At 45.3% G+C, this 20,520-nt stretch overlaps 1 protein-coding gene, 1 long non-coding RNA gene, 1 other non-coding gene and 1 pseudogene across 5 annotated transcripts in view; 2 read left to right on the top strand and 2 right to left on the bottom strand.

The window, feature by feature from the left end:
* Positions 1–4,046: 4,046 nt before the first annotated feature.
* Positions 4,047–4,896, top strand: LOC134731582 (uncharacterized). The gene is made up of 2 exons (XR_010113988.1): positions 4,047–4,365; positions 4,728–4,896. It is a non-coding gene; the product is annotated as an uncharacterized lncRNA (long non-coding RNA).
* A 102-nt stretch (positions 4,897–4,998) lies between these two features.
* On the bottom strand, positions 4,999–5,071 carry TRNAK-CUU (transfer RNA lysine (anticodon CUU)). The gene has a single exon. It is a non-coding gene; the product is annotated as a tRNA-Lys (tRNA).
* Positions 5,072–10,473: 5,402 nt separating this feature from the next.
* Positions 10,474–13,872, top strand: LOC134731519 (uncharacterized; annotated as a pseudogene).
* A 3,491-nt stretch (positions 13,873–17,363) lies between these two features.
* The window catches only part of TMEM150C (transmembrane protein 150C), an 81,636-nt gene continuing 78,479 nt past the window's right edge, over positions 17,364–20,520 (bottom strand). For all 3 annotated transcript variants that reach the window (XM_055297188.2, XM_055297189.2, XM_063610331.1), the window contains exon 8: positions 17,364–20,246. In XM_055297188.2, the coding sequence (XP_055153163.1) occupies positions 20,038–20,246 (209 nt within the window). In that variant the 3' untranslated portion in view covers positions 17,364–20,037. The remainder of the gene's footprint in view (positions 20,247–20,520) is intronic.

Genomic DNA, 20,520 nt, shown 5'->3' with positions numbered 1-20,520 from the left:
TTTATGCAGTTGTATTTTAAATCAGATAGGAGAAAACGGAGTAGCAAACAACAAATACATTTATACTGTCTTTTAATATTTAACTATTGTATTAGTTTCCTAGGGCTACAAAGTACTGCAAATTGAGTGGCTTAAAGCAACAGAAACTTAGCCTCCCAAAGTTCTAGATGCTAAAAGTCTGAAATCAAGGTGTTGGCAGAGTTGGTGCCTTATGGAGACACTGAGCGAGAATCTGTTCCATTCCACCTAGCTTCTGGTGACAGCTGACAATCCATGCCATTGCATGGGTCATAAATGCATGACTCCAGTTTCTACTTCTATCTTCACATGGCAGTTTTTCCTGTGTGTCTATGTCTTCACAAGGCTATCTTATGAGCACAGCAGTCATATTAGAGGAAGTGCCTACCCTAAACCAGTATGATCTCAGCTAATTACATCTGCAGTGATTCTATTTCCAAATAAGTTTGCATTCTGATGTACTGGGAATTAGGATGCAGCATATCTTTGGGGTGGTGCGGGGGACATATTTCAACCCGTAACACCAAGAATGTCAGAGCTTTTCAAAGCCCTTGTTCACCAAAGTGTAACTAGCCTTTTCTGTCAAGCGTTTTGGTTAGACTGCTGTTTGCTCCAACTGTTATCCATTGTTCCAGAGTTGTGATTAATACATTTGCCTTTAACTGTTTTCATCAAAGGACCCGGGTAGCTGCCTCAGAACTGGCAGAGTTCCAAGTTAGGCAAGATAATGGTAAGCCCATTCAGCTAAGGAGCCACCAGATAAGTTGCTATGGACTTAATTGTGTTCCCACAAATTCATATATTGAGGCCCTAGCTAAGCCCCAATGTTTGGAGATAAGGCCTTTGGGAGGCAATGAAGATTAAATGAGGTCATAAGGGTGGGCCCTAATCCAATGGATTGGTGGCCTTATAAAAGGAGGAGGAGACACCAGAGAACTCTCCGCCATGTGAGGACACACTGAGAAGGTGGCATCTACAAGCCAGGAGGAGCCTTCACTAAAAGCCAAATCTGCCAGAACCTTGATCTTGGACTTTTAGCTTCCAGAACTGTGAGAGAATACATTTCTGTCATTTAAGCCACCCAGTCTGTAGCATTTTGTTACAGCAGCCCAAGCAGACAAATGCACAGCTCAAAACGAATGACCACAATTCTTTGTGAAGGAGATCTATTATTCTGCTCCCTCTGGCATTCTTACCTGTACTAGAAACCTGGGCTCTTGCCTTCAAGGCCATCATCAATGAGCACAGGAGTTGGGAGGTAGAAGGAGGGTAACTTAAAACACCACAGAGCTTCCTGAGCTTTTGCTGAGATTCAGATAGTTTTGTAATTGCCCAGCTGGGTTCTTCTTGCCCACTGCCCAGAAAAGCTGATGCACTAAGAGCAGCAGGAGTGTTGCAGCAAATAAATTTCATTATCACAGGACCCACCAAGCAGATGGACAGCAAATAATTCTCAAATCCACCTCCCTGAGAATTTGGGGACTAGGGGTTTTCAAGGATAGTTTGGTGGGCAGGAGGCTAGGGAATGAGTAATGCTGATGGGTTGGGTCAAGGATGAAATCATAGGGCGTTGCTATTTTGCTGAGTTGATATCTGGGTGCAACTTTTTTTAATGGGTGGTGCCAGTTGGTCCATACAGAATTCAAATCTGAAAAATATCTCAAACATCAGTCTTAGGTTTTATAACAGTGATGTTATCCACAGGGGCATTTGGGGAAGTTACAAATCTTGTGACCAGTGGCTATGTGACTTCTGAGTAGTAGAGAGTTTTTTTTTTTTTTTTTTAGATGGAGTCTCACTCTATAGCCCAGGCTGGAGTGCAGTGGTGCCATCTCGGCTCACTGCAACCTCCACCTCCCAGGTTCAAGCAATTCTCTGCCTCAGCCTCCCGAGTAGCTGGGATTACAGGTGCCCACCACCACACCCGGCTAAATTTTTAATATTTTTAGTAGAGATGGGGTTTCACCATCTTGGCCAGACTGGTTTTGAACTCCTGACCTCCTGATCCACCCGCCTTGGTTTCCCAAAGTGCTGAGATTATAGGCATGAGCCACCATGCCAGGCCAAGTAGTTTTAAAAAGGCAAGTTATAAAACAATGACTGGTTAGAGTTTATGCCTACATCTTAGCAGAAGAAACAATGACTGATTAGAGTTTGTGCCTACGTCTTAGCAGAATTCAGGGCCCTATCACATTTCTAAGCTTGAGGCCTTTGATTAGTTTTACAAAGGCAGTTTTGGTCCTGAGCAAGGAGGGGGTTAGTTATGAGAAGGAATTATTTTCATCTTTGTTTTAAAATTAAACTATAAATTCGTAGGCCGGGTATGGTGGCTCACACCTGTAATCCCAGCACTTTGGGAGGCCAAGGTGGGAGGATCACTCAAGACCAGGAGTTCAAGACCAGCCTGGGCAACATGATGAAACCCCATCTACCAAAACAAAATAAAACAAAAATTAGCTGGGCATGGTGGTTATGTTCCTGTAGTCCCAGCTACTCAGGAGGCTGAGACAGTAGGATTGCTTGAGGTTGGGAGGTCAAAGCTGCAGTGAGCCATGAGTGTGTCACTGCACTCCAGCCTGGGTGACAGAGTGAAACCCTGTCTCAAAAAATAAAAATAAAAGTAAATACAAAATTCCTCTTATAGTTAGCCTGGAATGAGCAATGACAGCTTGTGAGGTTAGAAGGAAGATGGAGTCAGTTATGTTAGATTTCCCTCACTGTCAGAATTTTTGCAAAAGTAGTTTCAGTCTTTCTTGATTAAGTCCTCCTGGTTGCTGTAAGCTTTTGCTTAGGTTCTAGAATTCTAAAAAAAGTTGTTTCTGGCAGCTTTTGCCAGTTTATTTGTTGCTTTTTTGGAGGGACTTTTGATGTTCCTTATTCTTCCATTTTCACAGATTGTCACCCCTACATGCTTTTCTTACAATGTGACTTTTACACTCCTCTCACCAAGAGGTGGGGCCTATGTTCCATTCCATGAGACTGGGTGGGACTTATGACTGCTAAAACCAAAAAAGGACAACAGAGGCCATGCTTTGTAACTTTCTAAGCTAGGTTATGATACAGCTTCTAGCTGACTCACTTTTTTCAAGAGCTGGGGTTAGACAATTGCTCTGGGGAAGTCAGCTACCACGCTGTGAGAAGCCCAGATTCACCCATGTGGAGAAAAACTAAGGCCTCAAGCTGACAGCCAGCCGTGACCTCCAGACACAAGCATAGGCTGGTCTTCAGATGCTTCCAGCGTCCAGCCTTCAAGCTCTCTAGTAGAGACCCCAGACTTCAGAGAAAAGCTGTCCCTGCTGTGCCCTGTCTGAATTCCTGACCTGCAGAATCTGTGAGTGTAATAAATGGTGGCTTTATGTCACTCCATTTTGTGATAATCTGTTTGGAAGCCAACATGAATCAAATAGTACTAAGCAGTGGACAGGCTTTTTCATCCCCTTCAGCACAGCGAGGCTTTTAAAAGGCCTCTGCTGGGGTATGCAGTTAGGAATATTGAGATTGTCTCATCATTCTCCCCCTCTCTCCTTCCAAATGGTGGCATCTCTTATCTTCCTACATTTTGCAAGTGTCCCCATCTTCCCAGTCATGCAGGCTTGAACCTTTAGAATGTCTTTGACGCTTTCTTCCCCTTCACCCTCCTCCACAGGCGGCAAGTCACACCTGTTGTCTTTTGCACAGTGCCTCTCAAATTCGTTTTCTTCCCATTCCTAGCAGCCTGTGCTTCCAGTAGTTATTCCTACAAAATAAAATGCCACAATAGAAAAAGACTGCCGATAATAAGCATAGTGCTTTCAGGCTTTATACTGGAAAAGGGTACTGCTTAAAGCCTTCCAAGGGCAAGTAATGATAATGTTTATGGATATGATAAGGAAGTCAAATGTATTTTGAGAAAGCTATCTCCTAGGACAATGCAAAAAGCAAATCACCAGCTAGTCTCTCTCTGGAGTACTTCTAGTCACTGAATCCACTTGTTCCTGTGTTTAGTCAAAGCCCTTTCCCCCCAGTGCTCTTAATTATTGTGGGGAAAAGAAAGAGACATCAGATTGTTACTGTGTCTGTGTAGAAAGAAGTAGACATAGGAGACTCCATTTTGTTCTGTACTAAGAAAAATTCTTCTGCCTTGAGATGCTGTTAATCTATAACCTTACCCCCAACCCTTTGCTCTCTGAAATATGTGCTGTGTCAAATTCAGGGTTAAATGGATTAAGGGCTGTGCAAGATGTGCTTTGTTAAACAGATGCTTGAAGGCAGCATGCTCGTTAAGAGTCATCACCACTCCCTAATCTCAAGTGCCCAGGGACACAAACACTGCGGAAGGCTGCAGGGACCTCTGCCTAGGAAAGCCAGGTATTGTCCAAGGTTTCTCCCCATGTGACAGTCTGAAATATGGCCTCGTGGGAAAGACCTGACCATCCCCCAGCCCAACACCCATGAAGGGTCTGTGCTGAGGAGGATTAGTATAAGAGGAAGGAATGCCTCTTTGCAGTTGAGACAAGAGGAAGGCATCTGTCTCCTGCCCGTCCCTGGGCAATGGAATGTCTTGGTATAAAACCCGATTGTATGTTCCATCTACTGAGATAGGGGAAAACCACCTTAGGGCTGGAGGTGGGACACGCAGGCAGCGATACTGCTCTGTAAGGCATTGAGATGTTTATGTGTATGCATATCTAAAGCACAGCACTTGATTCTTTACCTTGTCTATGATGCAGAGACCTTTGTTCACGTGTTTATCTGCTGACCTTCTCTCCACTATTATCCTATGACCCTGACACATCCCCCTCTCCGAGAAACACCCAAGAATGATCAATAAATACTAAGGGAACTCAGAGACTGGCGGGATCCTCCATATGCCGAACGCTGGTCCCCTGGGCCCCCTTATTTCTTTCTCTATACTTTGTGTCTTTATCTTTTCCAAGTCTCTCATTCCACCTAATGAGAAACACCCACAGGTGTGGAGGGGCAACCCACCCCTTCACCTGGCGCCCAACATGGGGCTCGAACCCATGACCCTGAGATTAAGAGTCTCATGCTCTACCAACTGAGCTAGCCGGGCTTCTTACCCATTTAAAGTTTGAGAATAGGTTGAGATCGTTTTGGCCCCAAGACCTCTAATCATTCCACCAGTGAGCCGGGCTTCTTACCCATTTAGGGTACACTTGTAGACTAACAATTATCCCTGGCTACAAATCTAAATATAGTTTACAAAAATGTAGTCATCTTAAATGTTATTCTAATATTGACTGGTAAATAAATCTCTTAGTTCTGCTTTATACAGAAATATTCATTGAATACCATACATCTTTTCTTTATTCCGACCCAGATAGTATTTGTGGGTGGAGTTGTTGTTGTTGCTGTTGTTATCGTTCTTGTTGTTGTTGTGATGGAGTCTCACTCTGTCGCCCAGGCTGGAGCACAGTGACACGATCTCGGCTCACCACAACCTCCACCTCAAGCAATTCTCCTGCCTCAGCCTCCCGAGTAGCTGGGATTACAAGCGTGCACCACCATCCCTGGCTAATTTTTATATTTTTAGTAGAGATGAGGTTTCACTATGTTGGCCAGGCTGGTCTTGAACTCCTGACCTCAAGTGATCTACCCACCTCAGCCTTTCAAAGTGCTGGGATTACAGGCATGAGCCACCGTGCCTGGCCTGTGGTGACAGTTTTTGATGAGTTAAATTTTAAAATCTGAGTATGACCTACAGAGTCAGCTCAGCTTCTTGTTTATTTATTTATTTATTTATTTATTTATTTATTTATTTATTGAGACAGGGTCTCACTTTTTCACCCAGGCTGTAGTGCAGTGGCACAATCTTGGCTCACTGCAACCTTGACCTCCCAGGCTCAAGCAATCCTCCTGCCTCAGCTTCCCAAGCAGCTGGGACTACAGGTGGGCACCACCATACCCAGCTAATTTTTTTTGTATTTTAATAGAGAGGGGGTTTTGCCATGTTGCCCAGGCTGGTCTCAAATTCCTGGGCTTGACTGATCCACCTGCCTTGGCCTCCCAAAGTGCTGGCATTACAGGCAGGAGCTACTCTGTGCCCAGCAGCTTCTCGTCTTAAAAACATGAAACACATTTAATTTTTCTCAGGAAAGGACTTAATTGTCCTTAATATTTTATTTTGAAGCTACATGAGAGGCAATCAGGTACTAACACAGGGTTTGCATAAGGATTTTTCAAGTCTTATTTAGAATTTGAGTATTTAACATGCACTACTTGTTGCAGACATCATAAAAAATAACTATAATCAGCTGGGCACGGTGGCTCATGCCTGTAATCTCAGCACTTTGGGAGGCCAAGGTGGGTGGATCACGAGGTCAGGAGATCAAGACCTTCCTGGCAAACACGGTGAAACCCCGTCTCTACTAAAAATACAAAAATTAGCTGGGTGTGGTGATGGTCACCTGTAGTCCTAGCTACTTGGGAGGCTGAGGCAGGAGAATGGCATGAACCCAGGAGGTGGAGCTTGTAGTGAGCCGAGATGGTGCCACTGCACTCACTGCACTCCAGCCTGGGCAACAGAGAAAGACTCCATCTAAAAAAAAAAACAAAACAAAACTATAATCTAGAACTTCCCCAAGACCTAGAAAGCTGTTTGATGGGACTAGCAAGAGGACAATTGTATCCTCCGAAATTGATTACAATAGCACTGTTTCTTAAATGCCTTGAATGACTGAGCAGCTCATATATAATAGACCAAATATTTGAAAAACATCTGGGGTTGGGGGTTGGCAGCTACCAGTCATTTATTTTAGAAATAGTAAGTACTTACATATGTGCCAAGCACTGGTTCTAAGTACTGGCTGGGTATATGGCAGACACAAATCTCTGTCTTCCTGGAGTTTATATTTTAGTGGTAGAGAGAGTCAGATAATAACAAAATAATAAAATGTGTCAGTATTATGCATGTTAGAATTTTAACTGATTACAGGCTATGTTTAAAAAATGCTATACCCAGGAGATCAAGGCTGCAGTGAGCTACGATGGTGCCACTGCACTCCAGCCTGGGTGAGCAAGATCCTGTTTAAAAAAAAAATGCCATAGAGCAAAATAAAACTGGAAAGAGGGATAGAGTGTACACAGGTGGGCTTGTGGGGATTGAATTTTAGAGCGGTCAGGAGCGTCAGTGAGAATGTAACATTTGAGTAGGTGAAGAAGGTGAGAGATTTAAATATATAGGGGAAGATTGCCCAGGACAGAGGTCACAGCAAGTGCAAAGGCCCTGTATTAGTTCCTTCTCACACTGCTATAAAGAATTACCTGAGACTGGCTAATTTATAAAGGAAATAGGTTTAATTGACTCACAGTTCCACATGGCAGGGAAGGCCTCAGGAAACTTACAATCATGGCAGAAGGGGAAGCAAATACATCCTTCTTCACATGGTAGCAGCAAGGAGAAGTGCAGAGCGAAGGTGGGGAAAAGCCCTTTATAAAACCATCGGTGCTTCTGAGAACTCACTATCATGAGAACAGCATGAGAGTAACCACTCCCATTGAGAGACAGGACTAGCTGGATTTCCTAGGCCAACTAAGAATCCGTAAGCCTAGCTGGGAAGGTGACAGCATGTGCCTTTAAACACAGGGCTTGCAATTTAGCTCACACCCGACCAATCAGGTAGTAAAGAGAGCTCACTAAAATGCTAATTAGGCTAAAACAGGAGGTAAAGAAATAGCCAATCATCTATCGCTTGAGAGCACAGTGGGAGGGACAATGGTTGGGATATAACCCCAGGCATTTGAGCTGGCAAAGGCAACCCCCTTTGGGTCCCCTCTTGTTGTATGAGAGCTCTGTTTTCATTCTATTAAATCTTGCAGCTGCACACTCTCTTGTCCATGTTTGTTCCAGTTCAAACTGAGCTTTTGCTCACCATCCACCACTGCTGATTGCTGTTGTCACAGACACCGCCGCTGACTTCCACCCCTCCGGATCCAGCAGGGTGTCTGCTGCACTTCTGATCCAGTGAGGTGGCACCCAGTGCTGCTCCCAATCGGGCTAGAGGCTTGCCGTTGTTCCCACACAGGCTAAGTGCCTGGAGTTTGTCCTAATCAAGCTGAATAGAGCTTTAACACTCACCACATGGCCCAAGATTCCATTCCTTGGAATCCATGAGGCCAAGAACCCCAGGTCAGAGAACAAGAGGCTTGCCGCCATCTTGGAAGTGGCCTGCCACCATCTTGGGAGCTCTAAGAACAAGGACCCCCCCAGTAACATTTTGGCAACCTAGATGTGAATCTCCAAAGTGGTGAGTAATATTGGACCACTTTCACTTGCTATTCTGTTCTATCCTTCCTTAGAATTAGAGGAAAATACTGGGCACCTGTTGGCCAGTTAAAAAAATGATTAGCGTGGCTGCCAGACTTAAGACTCCGGTGTGAGGCTGTCTGGGAAAGGGCTTTCTAACAACCCCCAGCCCTTCTGGGTTGGGAGCATTGGTCTACCTGGAACCAGCTTCCACTTTGAATTTTCCTGGGGAAGCCGAGGGCCGAGTAGAGGCAGAAAGCTGTCGTCCTGAACTCCCAGTTAAGATCTCGGCACAGCCAGAAGTCTTTACTCAACAGTCGCCCATGTGTGCGCCCCTACCTTTCCTTCTGACCCATACCTCGTGGGTCCTGACCACGACTTTCTTGAAAGTGTAGCCCCCAAATTCTCCTTACCTCTGAATCTACTTCCTCCAATCCCTGCCTCCTAGGTACTAATGCTTCAGACTTTCACTTCCTTTCCCAAGCATTACAGCAAGTTGTATCTCCAAAGGGATCTAGGGAAGCTTGATGTTGTGTCCTTAGGCATCTAGGCTATGAACCCAGGGAGTCTTGTCCTTGGTGCCTCTCCCAATTTAGGTATACAGCTCTCGACATGGGCAGTTATGTGAGACCCATTCCCCACCACCCTTGCCAGGGCCCCAAGTTTGTAAATGGCTAGGAGGATTGCTCTCCCATTGTGTAGATGCTCTTCTCCCCCAATGTCTACCCAGCTTACCCCTCTGCAATATAATCTCCAAGCCTTGGCTCCTTGGCCAGGGCCTTAGAACTGATAACCCAGTACTTTATTTTTTTATTTTTATTTATTTTTTTGACACGGAGTCTCGCTCAGTCACCCAGGCTGGAGTACAGTGGCGTGATCTCGGCTCACTGCAAGCTCCACCTCCCGGGTTCATGCCATTCTTCTGCCTCAGCCTCCCGAGTAGCTGGGACTGCAGGCACCCGCCACTACGCCTGGCTAATTTTTTTTGTATGTTTAGTAGAGACAGGGTTTCACTGTGTTAGCCAGGATGGTCTCGATCTGCTGACCTTGTGATCCGCCTGCCTCGGCCTCCCAAAGTGCTGGGATTACAGGCGTGAGCCACCGTGCCCGGCCGGGTAACCCAGTACTTTAACAACTGGAACTGGGTCTACGACAACATAATAGATCAGGATGAAAGCGAATTGAGTAAAAGGGAGGCTCATATTCCTATAGTGGATGGGGGCAACGAGCGAACATCCTTCTGCTGTGTTCCCAAAATCTATCTACAAAGAAAAGGGAAGGAGAGAGAGACAGAGAGGAGAGGGAGAAAGAGAGATTCAAAGAGAGAGAGAGAGAGAGAGACAGAAAGTCAAAGAGAGAAAGAAAGAGATCCTAATAGTAGCAACTTCTTTGCTAACAAAAGAAAGTAGAAAATTAGCCTTTAGAGGAAACCTCATTGTGAGCACACCTCACAGTTCAGAACTATCCTAGGTCAAAAAAAAAAGCAAAAAGGGTAGCTTACTAACTCAAAAATCTTAAAGTATAAGGCTATTCTGTTTAAAAAAGATAATTTAACATTAACCACTGAAAATTCCCTTAACCCAGTAGATTTCCTAACAGGGGATTTAAATCTTAATTACCATACAAAGGTCTGACCAGACCTAGGAGGAACCCCCTTCAGGACAGGAAGATAGATGGTTCCTCCCAGGTGATTGAGAAAAAACACAATGGGTATTCAGTAATTGAGGGAAACTCTTGTAGAAGCAGAGTTAGGAAAATTGCCTAATAATTGGGTCTGCTCAAACGTGGGAGCTGTTTGCACTCAGCCAAGCCTTAAAGTACTTACAGAATAAAAAAACTCTATCTCAATCCTGACTCAAAATGTTACCCACGCACTCTCTCAAATGAATTTGCATAAGAACTGTTGTTTGTGGGAATGCATCTTGATGGGGCAACTGGGTTGTTAGGAAATACTCAGGAACCCAGCCCAGCTCTAGAAGTCACCTCTGAGCGCAAAGGCAATGTTGGGCACACTGGTAAAGGACCACTAGAATCCAGCAGCCCAGACCCCTTTCTTTGTGGTCAAGAAAGGTGGGAAAACAGGTGCAGGACTTCTACGTCAGTGAGCGTAACTAATCCAATAAGCAGAGGTCCATGGGTGGTTACGCACCCCGGAAAGGAATAAGCATTAAGACCATAGAGGATGCTCTAGGACTAATGCTCATTGGAAAATGACTAGGGGTGCTGGCATCCCTGTGTTCTTTTTTCAGATGGGAAATGTTCTCCCTCAGGCAAAAACACCCCTAAGATGTATTCTGGAGAATTGGGACCAATTTGACCCTCAGATGCTAAGAAAGAAGCGACTTAATGAACTTCTGCAGTACCACCTGGCCATGATATCCTCTTCAAGGGGGAGAAACCTGGCCTCCTGAGGGAAGTATAAATTATAACACCATCTTACAGCTAGACCTCTTTTGTAGAAAAGAAGGCAAGTGGAATGAAGTGCCATATGTACAAACTTTCTTTTCATTAAGAGACAACTCGCAATTATGTAAAAAGTGTGATTTATGCCCTATAGGAAGCCCTCAGAGTCTACCTCCCTATCTACCTCCCTACCCCGGCACCCCCCCACTGGCTCCTTCCCCAACTAATAAGGACCCCCCTTCAACCCAAATGGTCCAAAAGGAGATAGACAAAGGGGCAAACAATGAACTGGAGTGCCAATATTCCCTGATTATGCCCCCTCCAAGCAGTGGGAGGAGGAGAATTTGGCCCAGCCAGAGTGCATGTACCTTTTTCCCTCTCAGACTTGAAGCAAATTAAAAGAGACCTAGGTAAATTCTCAGATAACCCTGATGGCTATATTGATGTTTTACAAGGGTTAGGACAATCCTTTGATCTGACATGGAGAGATATGATGTTACTGCCAAATCAGACACTAACCCCAAATGAGAGAAGTGCCACCATAACTGCAGCTCGAGAGTTTGGTGATCTCTGGTATCTCAATCAGGTCAATGATAGGATGACAACAGAGGAAAGAGAACGATTCCCTACAAGCCAGTAGGCAGTTCCCAGTGTAGACCCTCATTGGGACACAGAATCAGAACATGGAGATTGGTGCCGCAGACATTTACTAACTTGCGTGCTAGAAGGACTAAGGAAAACCAGGAAGAAGCCTATGAATTTTTCGATGATGTCCACTATAACAAAAGGAAAGGAAGAAAATCCTACTGCCTTTCTGGAGACACTAAGGGAGGCATTGAGGAAGCATACCTCTCTGTCACCTGACTCTATTGAAGGCCAACTAATCTTAAAGGATAAGTTTGTCACTCAGCCAGCTGCAGACATTAGAAAAAAACTTCAAAAGTCTGCCTTAGGCCCGGAGCAAAACTTAGAAACCCTATTGAACTTGGCAACCTCGGTTTTTTATAATAGAATCAGGAGGAGCAGGCAGAACGGGACGAACGGGACAAACGAGATTAAAAAAAGGCCACCGCTTTACTCATGGCCCTCAGGCAAGTGGACTTTGGAGGCTCTGGAAAAGAGAAAAGCTGGGCAAATCAAATGCCTAATGAGGCTTGCTTCCAGTGCGGTCTACAAGGACACTTTAAAAAAGATTGTCCAATAGAAATAAGCCGCCCACTCATCCATGCCCCTTATGTCAGGGGAATCACTGGAAGGTCCAGTGCCCCAGGGGATGAAGGTCCTCTGAGTCAGAAGCCACTCACCAGATGATCCAGCAGCAGGACTGAGGGTGCCCGGGGCAAGTGCCAGCCCATGCCATCACCCTCACAGAGCCCCGGGTATGCTTGACCATTGAGGGCCAAGAAGTTAACTGTCTCCGGGACACTGGTGCAGGCTTCTCAGTCTTACTCTTCTGTCCTGGACAACTGTCCTCCAGATCTGTCACTATCCGAGGGGTCCTAGGACAGCCAGTCACTAGATACTTCTCCCAGCCACCAAGTTGTGACTGAGGAACTTTACTCTTTTCACATGCTTTTCTAATTATGCCTGAAAGCCCTACTCCCTTGTTAGGGAGAGACATTCTAGCAAAAGCAGAGGCCATTATACACCTGAATATAGGAGAAGGAACACCTGTTTGTTGTCTCCTGCTTGAGGAAGGAATTAATCCTGAAGTCTGGGCAACAGAAGGACAATACGGATGAGCAAAGAATGCCCATCCTGTTCAAGTTAAACTAAAGGATTCTGCCTCCTTTCCCTACCAAAGACAGTACCCCCTTAGACCCGAGGCCCAACAAGGACTCCAAAAGATTGTTAGGACCTCTTGTTTCCAATCTGGAGATAACCCATACCTCAAACCTCACCTGTGTAAATGTTAGCAATTCTATAGACACAACCAACTCCCAATGCATCAGGTGGGTAACTAATCCCACACAAATGGTCTGCCTACCCTCAGGAATATTTTTTGTCTGTAGTACCTCTGCCTATCATTGTTTAAATGGCTCTTCAGAATCTATGTGCTTCCTCTCATTCTTAGTGCCCCCATGACCATCTACACAGAACAAGATTTATATAATTATGTTGTACCTAAGCCCTGCACCAAAAGAGTACCCATTCTTCTTTTTGTTACCAGAGCAGGAGTGCTAGGCAGACTAGGTACTGGCATTGGCAGTATCACAACCTCTACTCAGTTCTACTATAAACTATCTCAAGAACTAAATGGTGACATGGAATGGGTTGCCAACTCACTGGTCACCTTGCAAAATCAACTTAACTTCCTAGCAGCAGTAGTCCTTCAAAATCAAAGAGCTTTAGACTTGCTAACTGCTGAAATGGGGGGAACCTGTTTATTTTTAGGGGAAGAATGCTGTTATTATGTTAATCAATCCAGAATTGTCACCGAGAAAGTTAAAGAAATTCGAGATCGAATACAACGTAGAGCAGAGGAGCTTCAAAACACCAGTCCCTGGGACCTCCTCAGCCAATGGATGGCCTGGATTCTCCCCTTCTTAGGACCTCTAGCAACTATAATATTGTTACTTCTCTTTGGATCCTGCATCTTTAACCTCCTTGTTAAGTTTGTCTCTTCCAGAATCGAAGCTGTAAAGCTACAAATGGTTCTTCAAATGGAGCCCCAGATGCAGTCCATCACTAAAATCTACCGCGGACCCTTGGACCAGCCTGCTAGCCCATGCTCCAATGTTGATGACATTGAAGGTAGCCCTTTGGAGGAAATCTCAACTGCATGACTCCTACTATGCCCCAATTCAGCAGGAAGCACTTAGAGCAGTCATCGGCCAACCTCCCCAACAGCACTTGGGTTTTCCTGTTGAGAGGGGGAACTGAGAGACAGGACTAGTTGGATTTCCTAGGCCGACTAAGAATCCATAAGCCTAGATGGGAAGTTGACAGCATCCACCTTTAAACACAGGGCTTGCAACTTAGCTCACACCCGACCAATCAGGTAGTAAAGAGAGCTCCCTGAAATGCTAATCAGGCTAAAACAGGAGGTAAAGGAATAGCCAATTATCTATCGCCTGAGACCACAGAGGGAGGGACAATGATCAGGATATAAACCCAGGCATTTGAGCCAGCAATGGCTACCCTCTTTGGGTCCCCTCCCATTGTGTGGGAGCTCTGTTTTCACTCTATTAAATCTTGCAACTGCACCCTCTCTGGTCTGTGTTTGTTCCGGTTCGAACTAAGCTTTCGCTCGCTGTCCACCACTGCTGATTGCTGTCATCCCAGATGCTGCCGCTGACTTCCACCCCTCCGGATCCGGCAGGGTGTCTGCTGCACTTCTGATCCAGAGAGGCAGCGCCCACTGCTGCTCCCAATCGAGCTAGAGGCTCACCATTGTTCCTGCGTCGGTTAAGTGCCTGGGGTTCATCCTAATCAAGCTGAATAGAGCTTTAACACTCACCACATGGCCCAAGATTCCATTCCTTGGAATCTGTAAGGCCAAGAACCCCAGGTCAGAGAATAAGAGGCTTGCTGCCATCTTGGAAGTGGCCTGCCACCATCTTGGGAGCTTTAAGAACAAGGACTCCCCCCGGTAACACCATGATTCAATTACCTCCCACTGGGTCCCTCCCATGACACATGGGGGTTATGGGAACTACAGTTCAAGATGAGATTTGGGTGGGAACACAGCCAGACCGTATCAGGCCCTGTGGCCACAGCATGTCTGACTGTTGGAAGAACACAGGGAGGCAGAGGGATGAACAGAGAGAAGGAAAGGTGTAAAGGCAGACCTTGTTAGGCCTTGTAAAGCATTTTAATGATTGGGGTTTTTAGTCTCAGTACAAGAAGTTCTGAGTGCTGAGTGATGAGTGCTGGAGCAGAGGAGAGATGATGATGTAAGCTTTTTTTTTTTTCTGGACAGGGACTCACTCTGAAGCCCAGGCTACAGTGCAGTGGCACAATCTCGGCTCACTGCAGCCTTGACCTCCCAGGCTCAGGTGACCTTCCCTCCTCAGCCTCCTGGGTAGCTGGGACTACAGGTGTGTGCCACCATGCCTGGCTAATTTTTTGTAGAGTCGGGGTATTACCATGTTGCGCAGGCTGGTCTTGAACTTCTGGGCTCAAGTGATCCTCCCTCCTCGGCCTCCCAAAGTGCTGGTATCACAGGCATGAGCCACGTCAGGCCTAATTTAGCTTTTAGAGAGATCATTTTGACTTCTGTATTGAGGACACACCTTAGCAAATGATGGAAGAAGAGAGACTAATTTTTATATGTTATTATAAAAATCCAGGAGAGATAGCAGTGGTTTGGACTAGATAGTGGCAGTGGATGAATTCTAGTATACTTTAAAGGTGCAGCAGACAGGATTTGTGGTGTGCAAGAGAGAAGAGATGAGGATTGCTCCAAAGTTTCAGTGTGAGCAACTGAAAGATGGGTTGTCTCTAACTTGGGTGGGAGGAATGCGTTTAAAGAGATTAGATCAGAATGTGTTAAACTTGGGATGCCTTTCAAGTGAAAATGCTGTAAGGGTAGTTGAAGACACAGGTCTACGGTACTGAGGATAGAGGTCTGGCCTGGAGAACCTGGGAAACGTCAGCCCATGGCAATATTTAAAACTGGAATACTGGACAAGGTCACTCAGAGAGTGAGTGTGGGTAGGAAAGACGAGTTGCCAGGATGGAGCCATGGGGTACTCCAGTGTTGGGACGGCAGGGAGAATGTGGCCCAGCAGAGGAAGTTGGGTGGAGAGAGAAGCAGGAGGCAAATTAAAAGGGCACAATATTCTGAGAGCCAAGTAAAAATGTTTTAAGCAGAGAGGTGGCAAGGGGGTGATCAAATTGTGAAGTGTTGCTTATCGATCTAGGTATATGGTAAGAAAAGCACTGAGAATCAAATAGTGCCAACCCCGCAGATGGTCCCTTTCCTCTCTTTCTGAACTATGATGGCTTCTCTAATGATTCTTTGGAACTTCACCTCAAAGGAATGACAATGACTAAAGAAGTGGGGGATCCTGTGGTGGTTACTGGGCTGTTCACAAACGCATCTCCCATTGTGGGCACATGGTAGGAGTGCCATGCTTAGAGAAGGCCACTCGGTTTCCTTAGCCAGTGAAATGTAAGCTAAGTAACATTCGCCATTCCTGGCAGGAGCTCTGAGAGCCAGGGAGCAGTCTGCCACATTTCCTTGGCAGTGAGCGACTGTGAGAGCATGTGCCGAGAGGAACCGTCTATCAGCCAAGGTCGGAGTTGTTACAATGAGCAGAACCCCCTGCTGAACTTGGATAGACATCTAGTATGAGAAATAAACTTTAGTTTTATTAGTTTTATGTTGGGACAGCAAAACCTAACCTATCCTGAGGACGCAATGCCTAAATACAAAAATAATATAAACAGTGGTCTCCAGTCTCCATTGATAACCAGTAGATTATACATTTCAGGATACGAAATTTGACTTTTCCACACCAGGGATAGAGAAAATCCAGCAAATAACATAGATGATAAAACTTGACCTCATTGTAAGCTCGCCTTTTTTTTTTTTTTTTGGAATGGAGTCTCGCTCTTTCTCCCAGGCTGGAGTGCTGCAGTAGTGTGATCCCAGTTCACCGCAACCTCCGCCTCCTGGGTTCAAGTGATTCTCCTGCCTCAGCCTCTGCCTCAAGTAGCTGGGATCACAGGCATGCACCACCACGCCCAGCTGATTTTTGTATGTTTTAGTAGAGACAGGGTTTCACCATGTTGACCAGGCTGGTCTCGAACTCGTGACCTCAGGTGATCCGCCTGCCTCGGTCTCCCAAAGTGCTGGGATTACAGGCATGAGCCACCTTATGGGACCACTGCCTTCTATGCAGTGCATTTTTGACTGAAACATTGCTGTGGGTGGATGGCTATATTTGGTCCTTGTCCCCAGTTCCTGCATAGAACTTCTAAAACCTTTGAAATTTACTTAGAGAGATGTCTTTTGTTCTACATAATGAGCCCCTTTTGATCACACTTGAGTTTATGCTAATGAGGTCACTTAAGGTGGGGCCCCTGGATAACCTCAGGCTCAGGCTGGTCAGCAGAAACACCTCCTGACCTTTGAGCTTTGGGGAGAGAGGGCGTCTGGAGATCCAGCTCCATAAAATAAATTCTTGAATGGTAAGATTTGGAGAGCTCCCAGGTAGACGAACACAGCGAGGTGCTGGGAGGATTATGCACTCTCGGCAGGCGTGGAGCTCCAGGCACCTCCCCATGCCTTGCCCTATGCTTCTTTTCAATTTGGCTCTTCCTAAGTTGTAGCCTTCATCATAAACCTGCAAATGTAAGGATTTTCCTGAGTTCTGTGAGCTGTTCTAGCAAATTATTTGAATCTTAAGCGGGCAGTGTGTGGGAGCCCCTTTGACTTTGTAGCCAATATGGACAGAAGTGAGGGTCACCTGTGGACCCAGTATTTGTGACTGGCAGTGGAAGTGAGGCAGTCTTGTGGGACTCAGCCCTTAAACCTGTGGAATCTGACACTAACTCCGGGTAGTTAGTGTCAGAATTGAATTGCAGATACCAATTGGTGTCAGGAAGAATCAGAGAATTGGTTGATGGTGTTGGAAAACACCCTACCAATATAATACTTAAGTTCATTTTTAACATAATATCTGACTGGGTTTTCACACGTTTTAATATTAGAGAAGAAATAGTGGTGTAAGAGGCAAAGAAATAACAATTATGCATAAAAGAATTTTATTTAGTGGCCAGATCCCAATGAATAATGTCAGTCATTGCTTGGTTCTGCTAAAATGTGGTATTAGATATATTCTTAAGAAAGTGTACAATTGCATCACCAAAAGCTGTTTAATTTGGATTGTGTAGAATAAAAGAAAACTACGTAAGTCTTTATTCTTTGATAAAAATTTTAAAATATAAAAATGAAAAAAAGAAAACCAAAAGCAGTATTCAAAACTAACAAATGTCACCTTGGACTATTTACAGTAAGACGCCTTTTTGACAGGAGAATCTTGTTCTCAGCTTGTTCTTTTCCTCACATTTTACTTACAGGGATTCTCACTCCCCCATCTGATCCCTATTCATGACTTCTTCCATTCCTGTCTCACATGAAACAGCCATCTTCCATGCTCTCTCACTCATCTTTGAGTCTCTCTCTGACACTCCTTTTTCCTACTCTTTTTTTTTTTTTTTTGAGATGGAGTCTCGCTCTGTCGCCCAGGCTGGAGTGCAGTGGCGCAATCTCAGCTCACTGCAAGCTCCGCCTCCCGGGTTCACGCCATTCTCCTGCCTCAGCCTCTCCGAGTAGCTGGGACTACAGGCGCCCGCCACCACGCCCGGCTAATTTTTTGTATTTTTAGTAGAGACGGGGTTTCACTGTGGTCTCGATCTCCTGACCTCGTGATCCACCCGCCTTGGCCTCCCAAAGTGCTGGGATTACAAGCGTGAGCCACTGCGCCCGGCCCTTTCCTACTCTTAAATTATCAATAATTCTATTCAACAGACATTTATTGAGCACCTAATATGTGCCAGGCACTGTGCTAAGAGGTGGGGAAAAATACAGAGATGAAAAGACATTGACCTTTTCCTCAAGAAGTTCAGACTTTGGGTTGAATTAAAAAATGTTTTCTTTGTTTTTTTTTTTTTGAGACGGAGTTTTGCTCTTGTTGCCCAGGCTGGAGTGCAATGGCATGATCTCGGCTCACCACCTCTGCCTCCTGAGTTCAAGTGATTCTCCTGCCTCCACCTCCTGAATAGCTGGGACTGCAGGCATGCGCCACCACGCCAGGCTAATTTTTTTTTTTTTTTTTTTTTTTTTTTTAGTAGAGATGGGGTTTCTTGACACGTTGGTCAGACTGGTCTCGAGCTCCCGACCTCAGGTGATCCGCCTGCCTTGGCCTCCCAAAGTGTTGGGATTATAGGCGTGAGCCCCAAGCCCAGCCTAAAAAATGTTTTTCGTATTATATTCCAGGTAATCCCAGACTTCTATGGGGTAAATCTGGGGATTTCTTGAAAGAAAGTGCACTCGTGGAGGGTCTGTCCACTTGGCTCACTCCAACACAGTTTGAATTTGGAATTCTGCTCTTCTTCATGAAGCACAGTCTCAAAAGCCCACATCTACAGTCTGAGTTCTGAACTCTCAGCAGGTGGGAACTGGGAATTGTGGGTTGGCTAGCAGGGTGGCCAGCTGTGTCAATTTGGTTTTTAGGAAGGGTATCTTTTAATTGGCTTCTACAAATTCCAAATTTGAAAAGCCCTTAATCAAAAAAAAAAAAAAAAAATCCTACTAAATTTGAGCAAAAGATACATATTAACGAAGTCTCCCTTGATTTGGACTTGCAACAAGATACTGTAAGGTGCCTATCTTTGATAAATGTCCAGCAGCAGCTCTTTTTATTACCTCTGCACATCCGTATTTCTTTCCATTTTTCTGTGATATTTTCTTAGCTACCAATGTAAGCCTGCAGGTGACCTCAGTTTTTCTTTGATCATGGTTGAACCCAAAGCAAGCTCAGCTCTTGCATTTGGTCTACATCTTTGTCCATGAGGCTTAGAGAGACTCATGGTAGTTACTTAAAAGAAAAATAAACTATGAAATATAAAACATTGTACATGGCATACTATGAAAGCAAACACTAAACCATACCTTCACTGCCCCCATCTTGTTCCGGGCCTGGCAGACCACGTCCCTACACATATTCACATTTGGAAATCATTCTCAGTCACAGTGCATCAAGTCCAGATCACGATGGCGAGCTTTGCTCTCATAGTCTGTGGCATATGTCTCTCCTGGGCTCTACGTAGCCGACCACTGAACAACGATGAAGGGGGCTTTCGTGGGAAAGTTCTCCTCACCATGCCTTTCTACAGGCGACACAGGGTCACATCTCAATACAATTTCCATCCTATTCGATGATACACTATTATCCATTCAAGAATATTAGCTCCAGATTCAGAACTTTCTCACGAGCTGGTTCCAAGCCCTTTGGACCTGAAGGCAACGTCGGGAGTTGGCATCACTCCCAAGGAACATTTGGCCTGCCCTACTTGGTAGGGTGCTTGAGACATATGGAGAGAATGGGAAGAGGAGGAAGTGCTGGGAAGGGGATGGATAAGACGTGATCATGCACTAGCTTCTTGCTCTGTCGTGCATATATTTTCAGTGTAACAACGTGTATTTTGACACATAAGGGCTTGTGCTTTTTCATTAAAGAAATAACTCGCCCTGAAAAGCTCATTTGGCAAATGTGGCCATGATTTTGTGTGTGTGTGTGTGTGTGTGTGTGTGTGAGAGAGAGAGAGAAATGAGGTTCTGTGTCAAGTCCCGTGAGTGTGTCCTACTGGCCCCTCCCCCACTGTCACACCCACCTCACCAGCAAGTTAAAACTGATGGGTTACACCTGGTCAGTCTGATATTCAGAAGCTTCTGACAGGCTTTCTGAGAAGCTTAGGAAATTCTCCTGGTACTCAGAGCAAACAATCTCATAGCGGTAATGCCGGAACTCCACGGCAAAGGTGCCAAAATAAGACAGGAAGCACATGACCAGGCCCCACTGGACCCTGGCTGCGTACATGTGGATGCTCTGGGCCATGAGGATGAAGTCTGGGGAGAAGCAGTCAAGGAAAATACCCTCATCAGCCACATTAAAACTGGAATCTTTTCAGGGCAGAGACAGATTATAGGAAAAGTCTGGCTCTCCTCATCACTAGCAAAACTGGTAGCCTGCTAGAGCTTGTTGAACACGAAAATCTATATGAATAATAAGCTCACATTATTGAGCTCCTATGTGGTGGTAGACATGCTTTTAGGTGCTTTCATGGATAGTATCACTTAATCCTCACAACAATCCTGTTATCGTTGTTTTTGTTTCTCATTT

The sequence above is a fragment of the Symphalangus syndactylus genome, chromosome 10, assembly GCF_028878055.3.
Source record: "Symphalangus syndactylus isolate Jambi chromosome 10, NHGRI_mSymSyn1-v2.1_pri, whole genome shotgun sequence".
Lineage (NCBI taxonomy): Eukaryota > Metazoa > Chordata > Mammalia > Primates > Hylobatidae > Symphalangus > Symphalangus syndactylus.
Note: the sequence above shows the minus strand (reverse complement) of the source record. Positions and strands in the feature narration are given on the sequence as shown.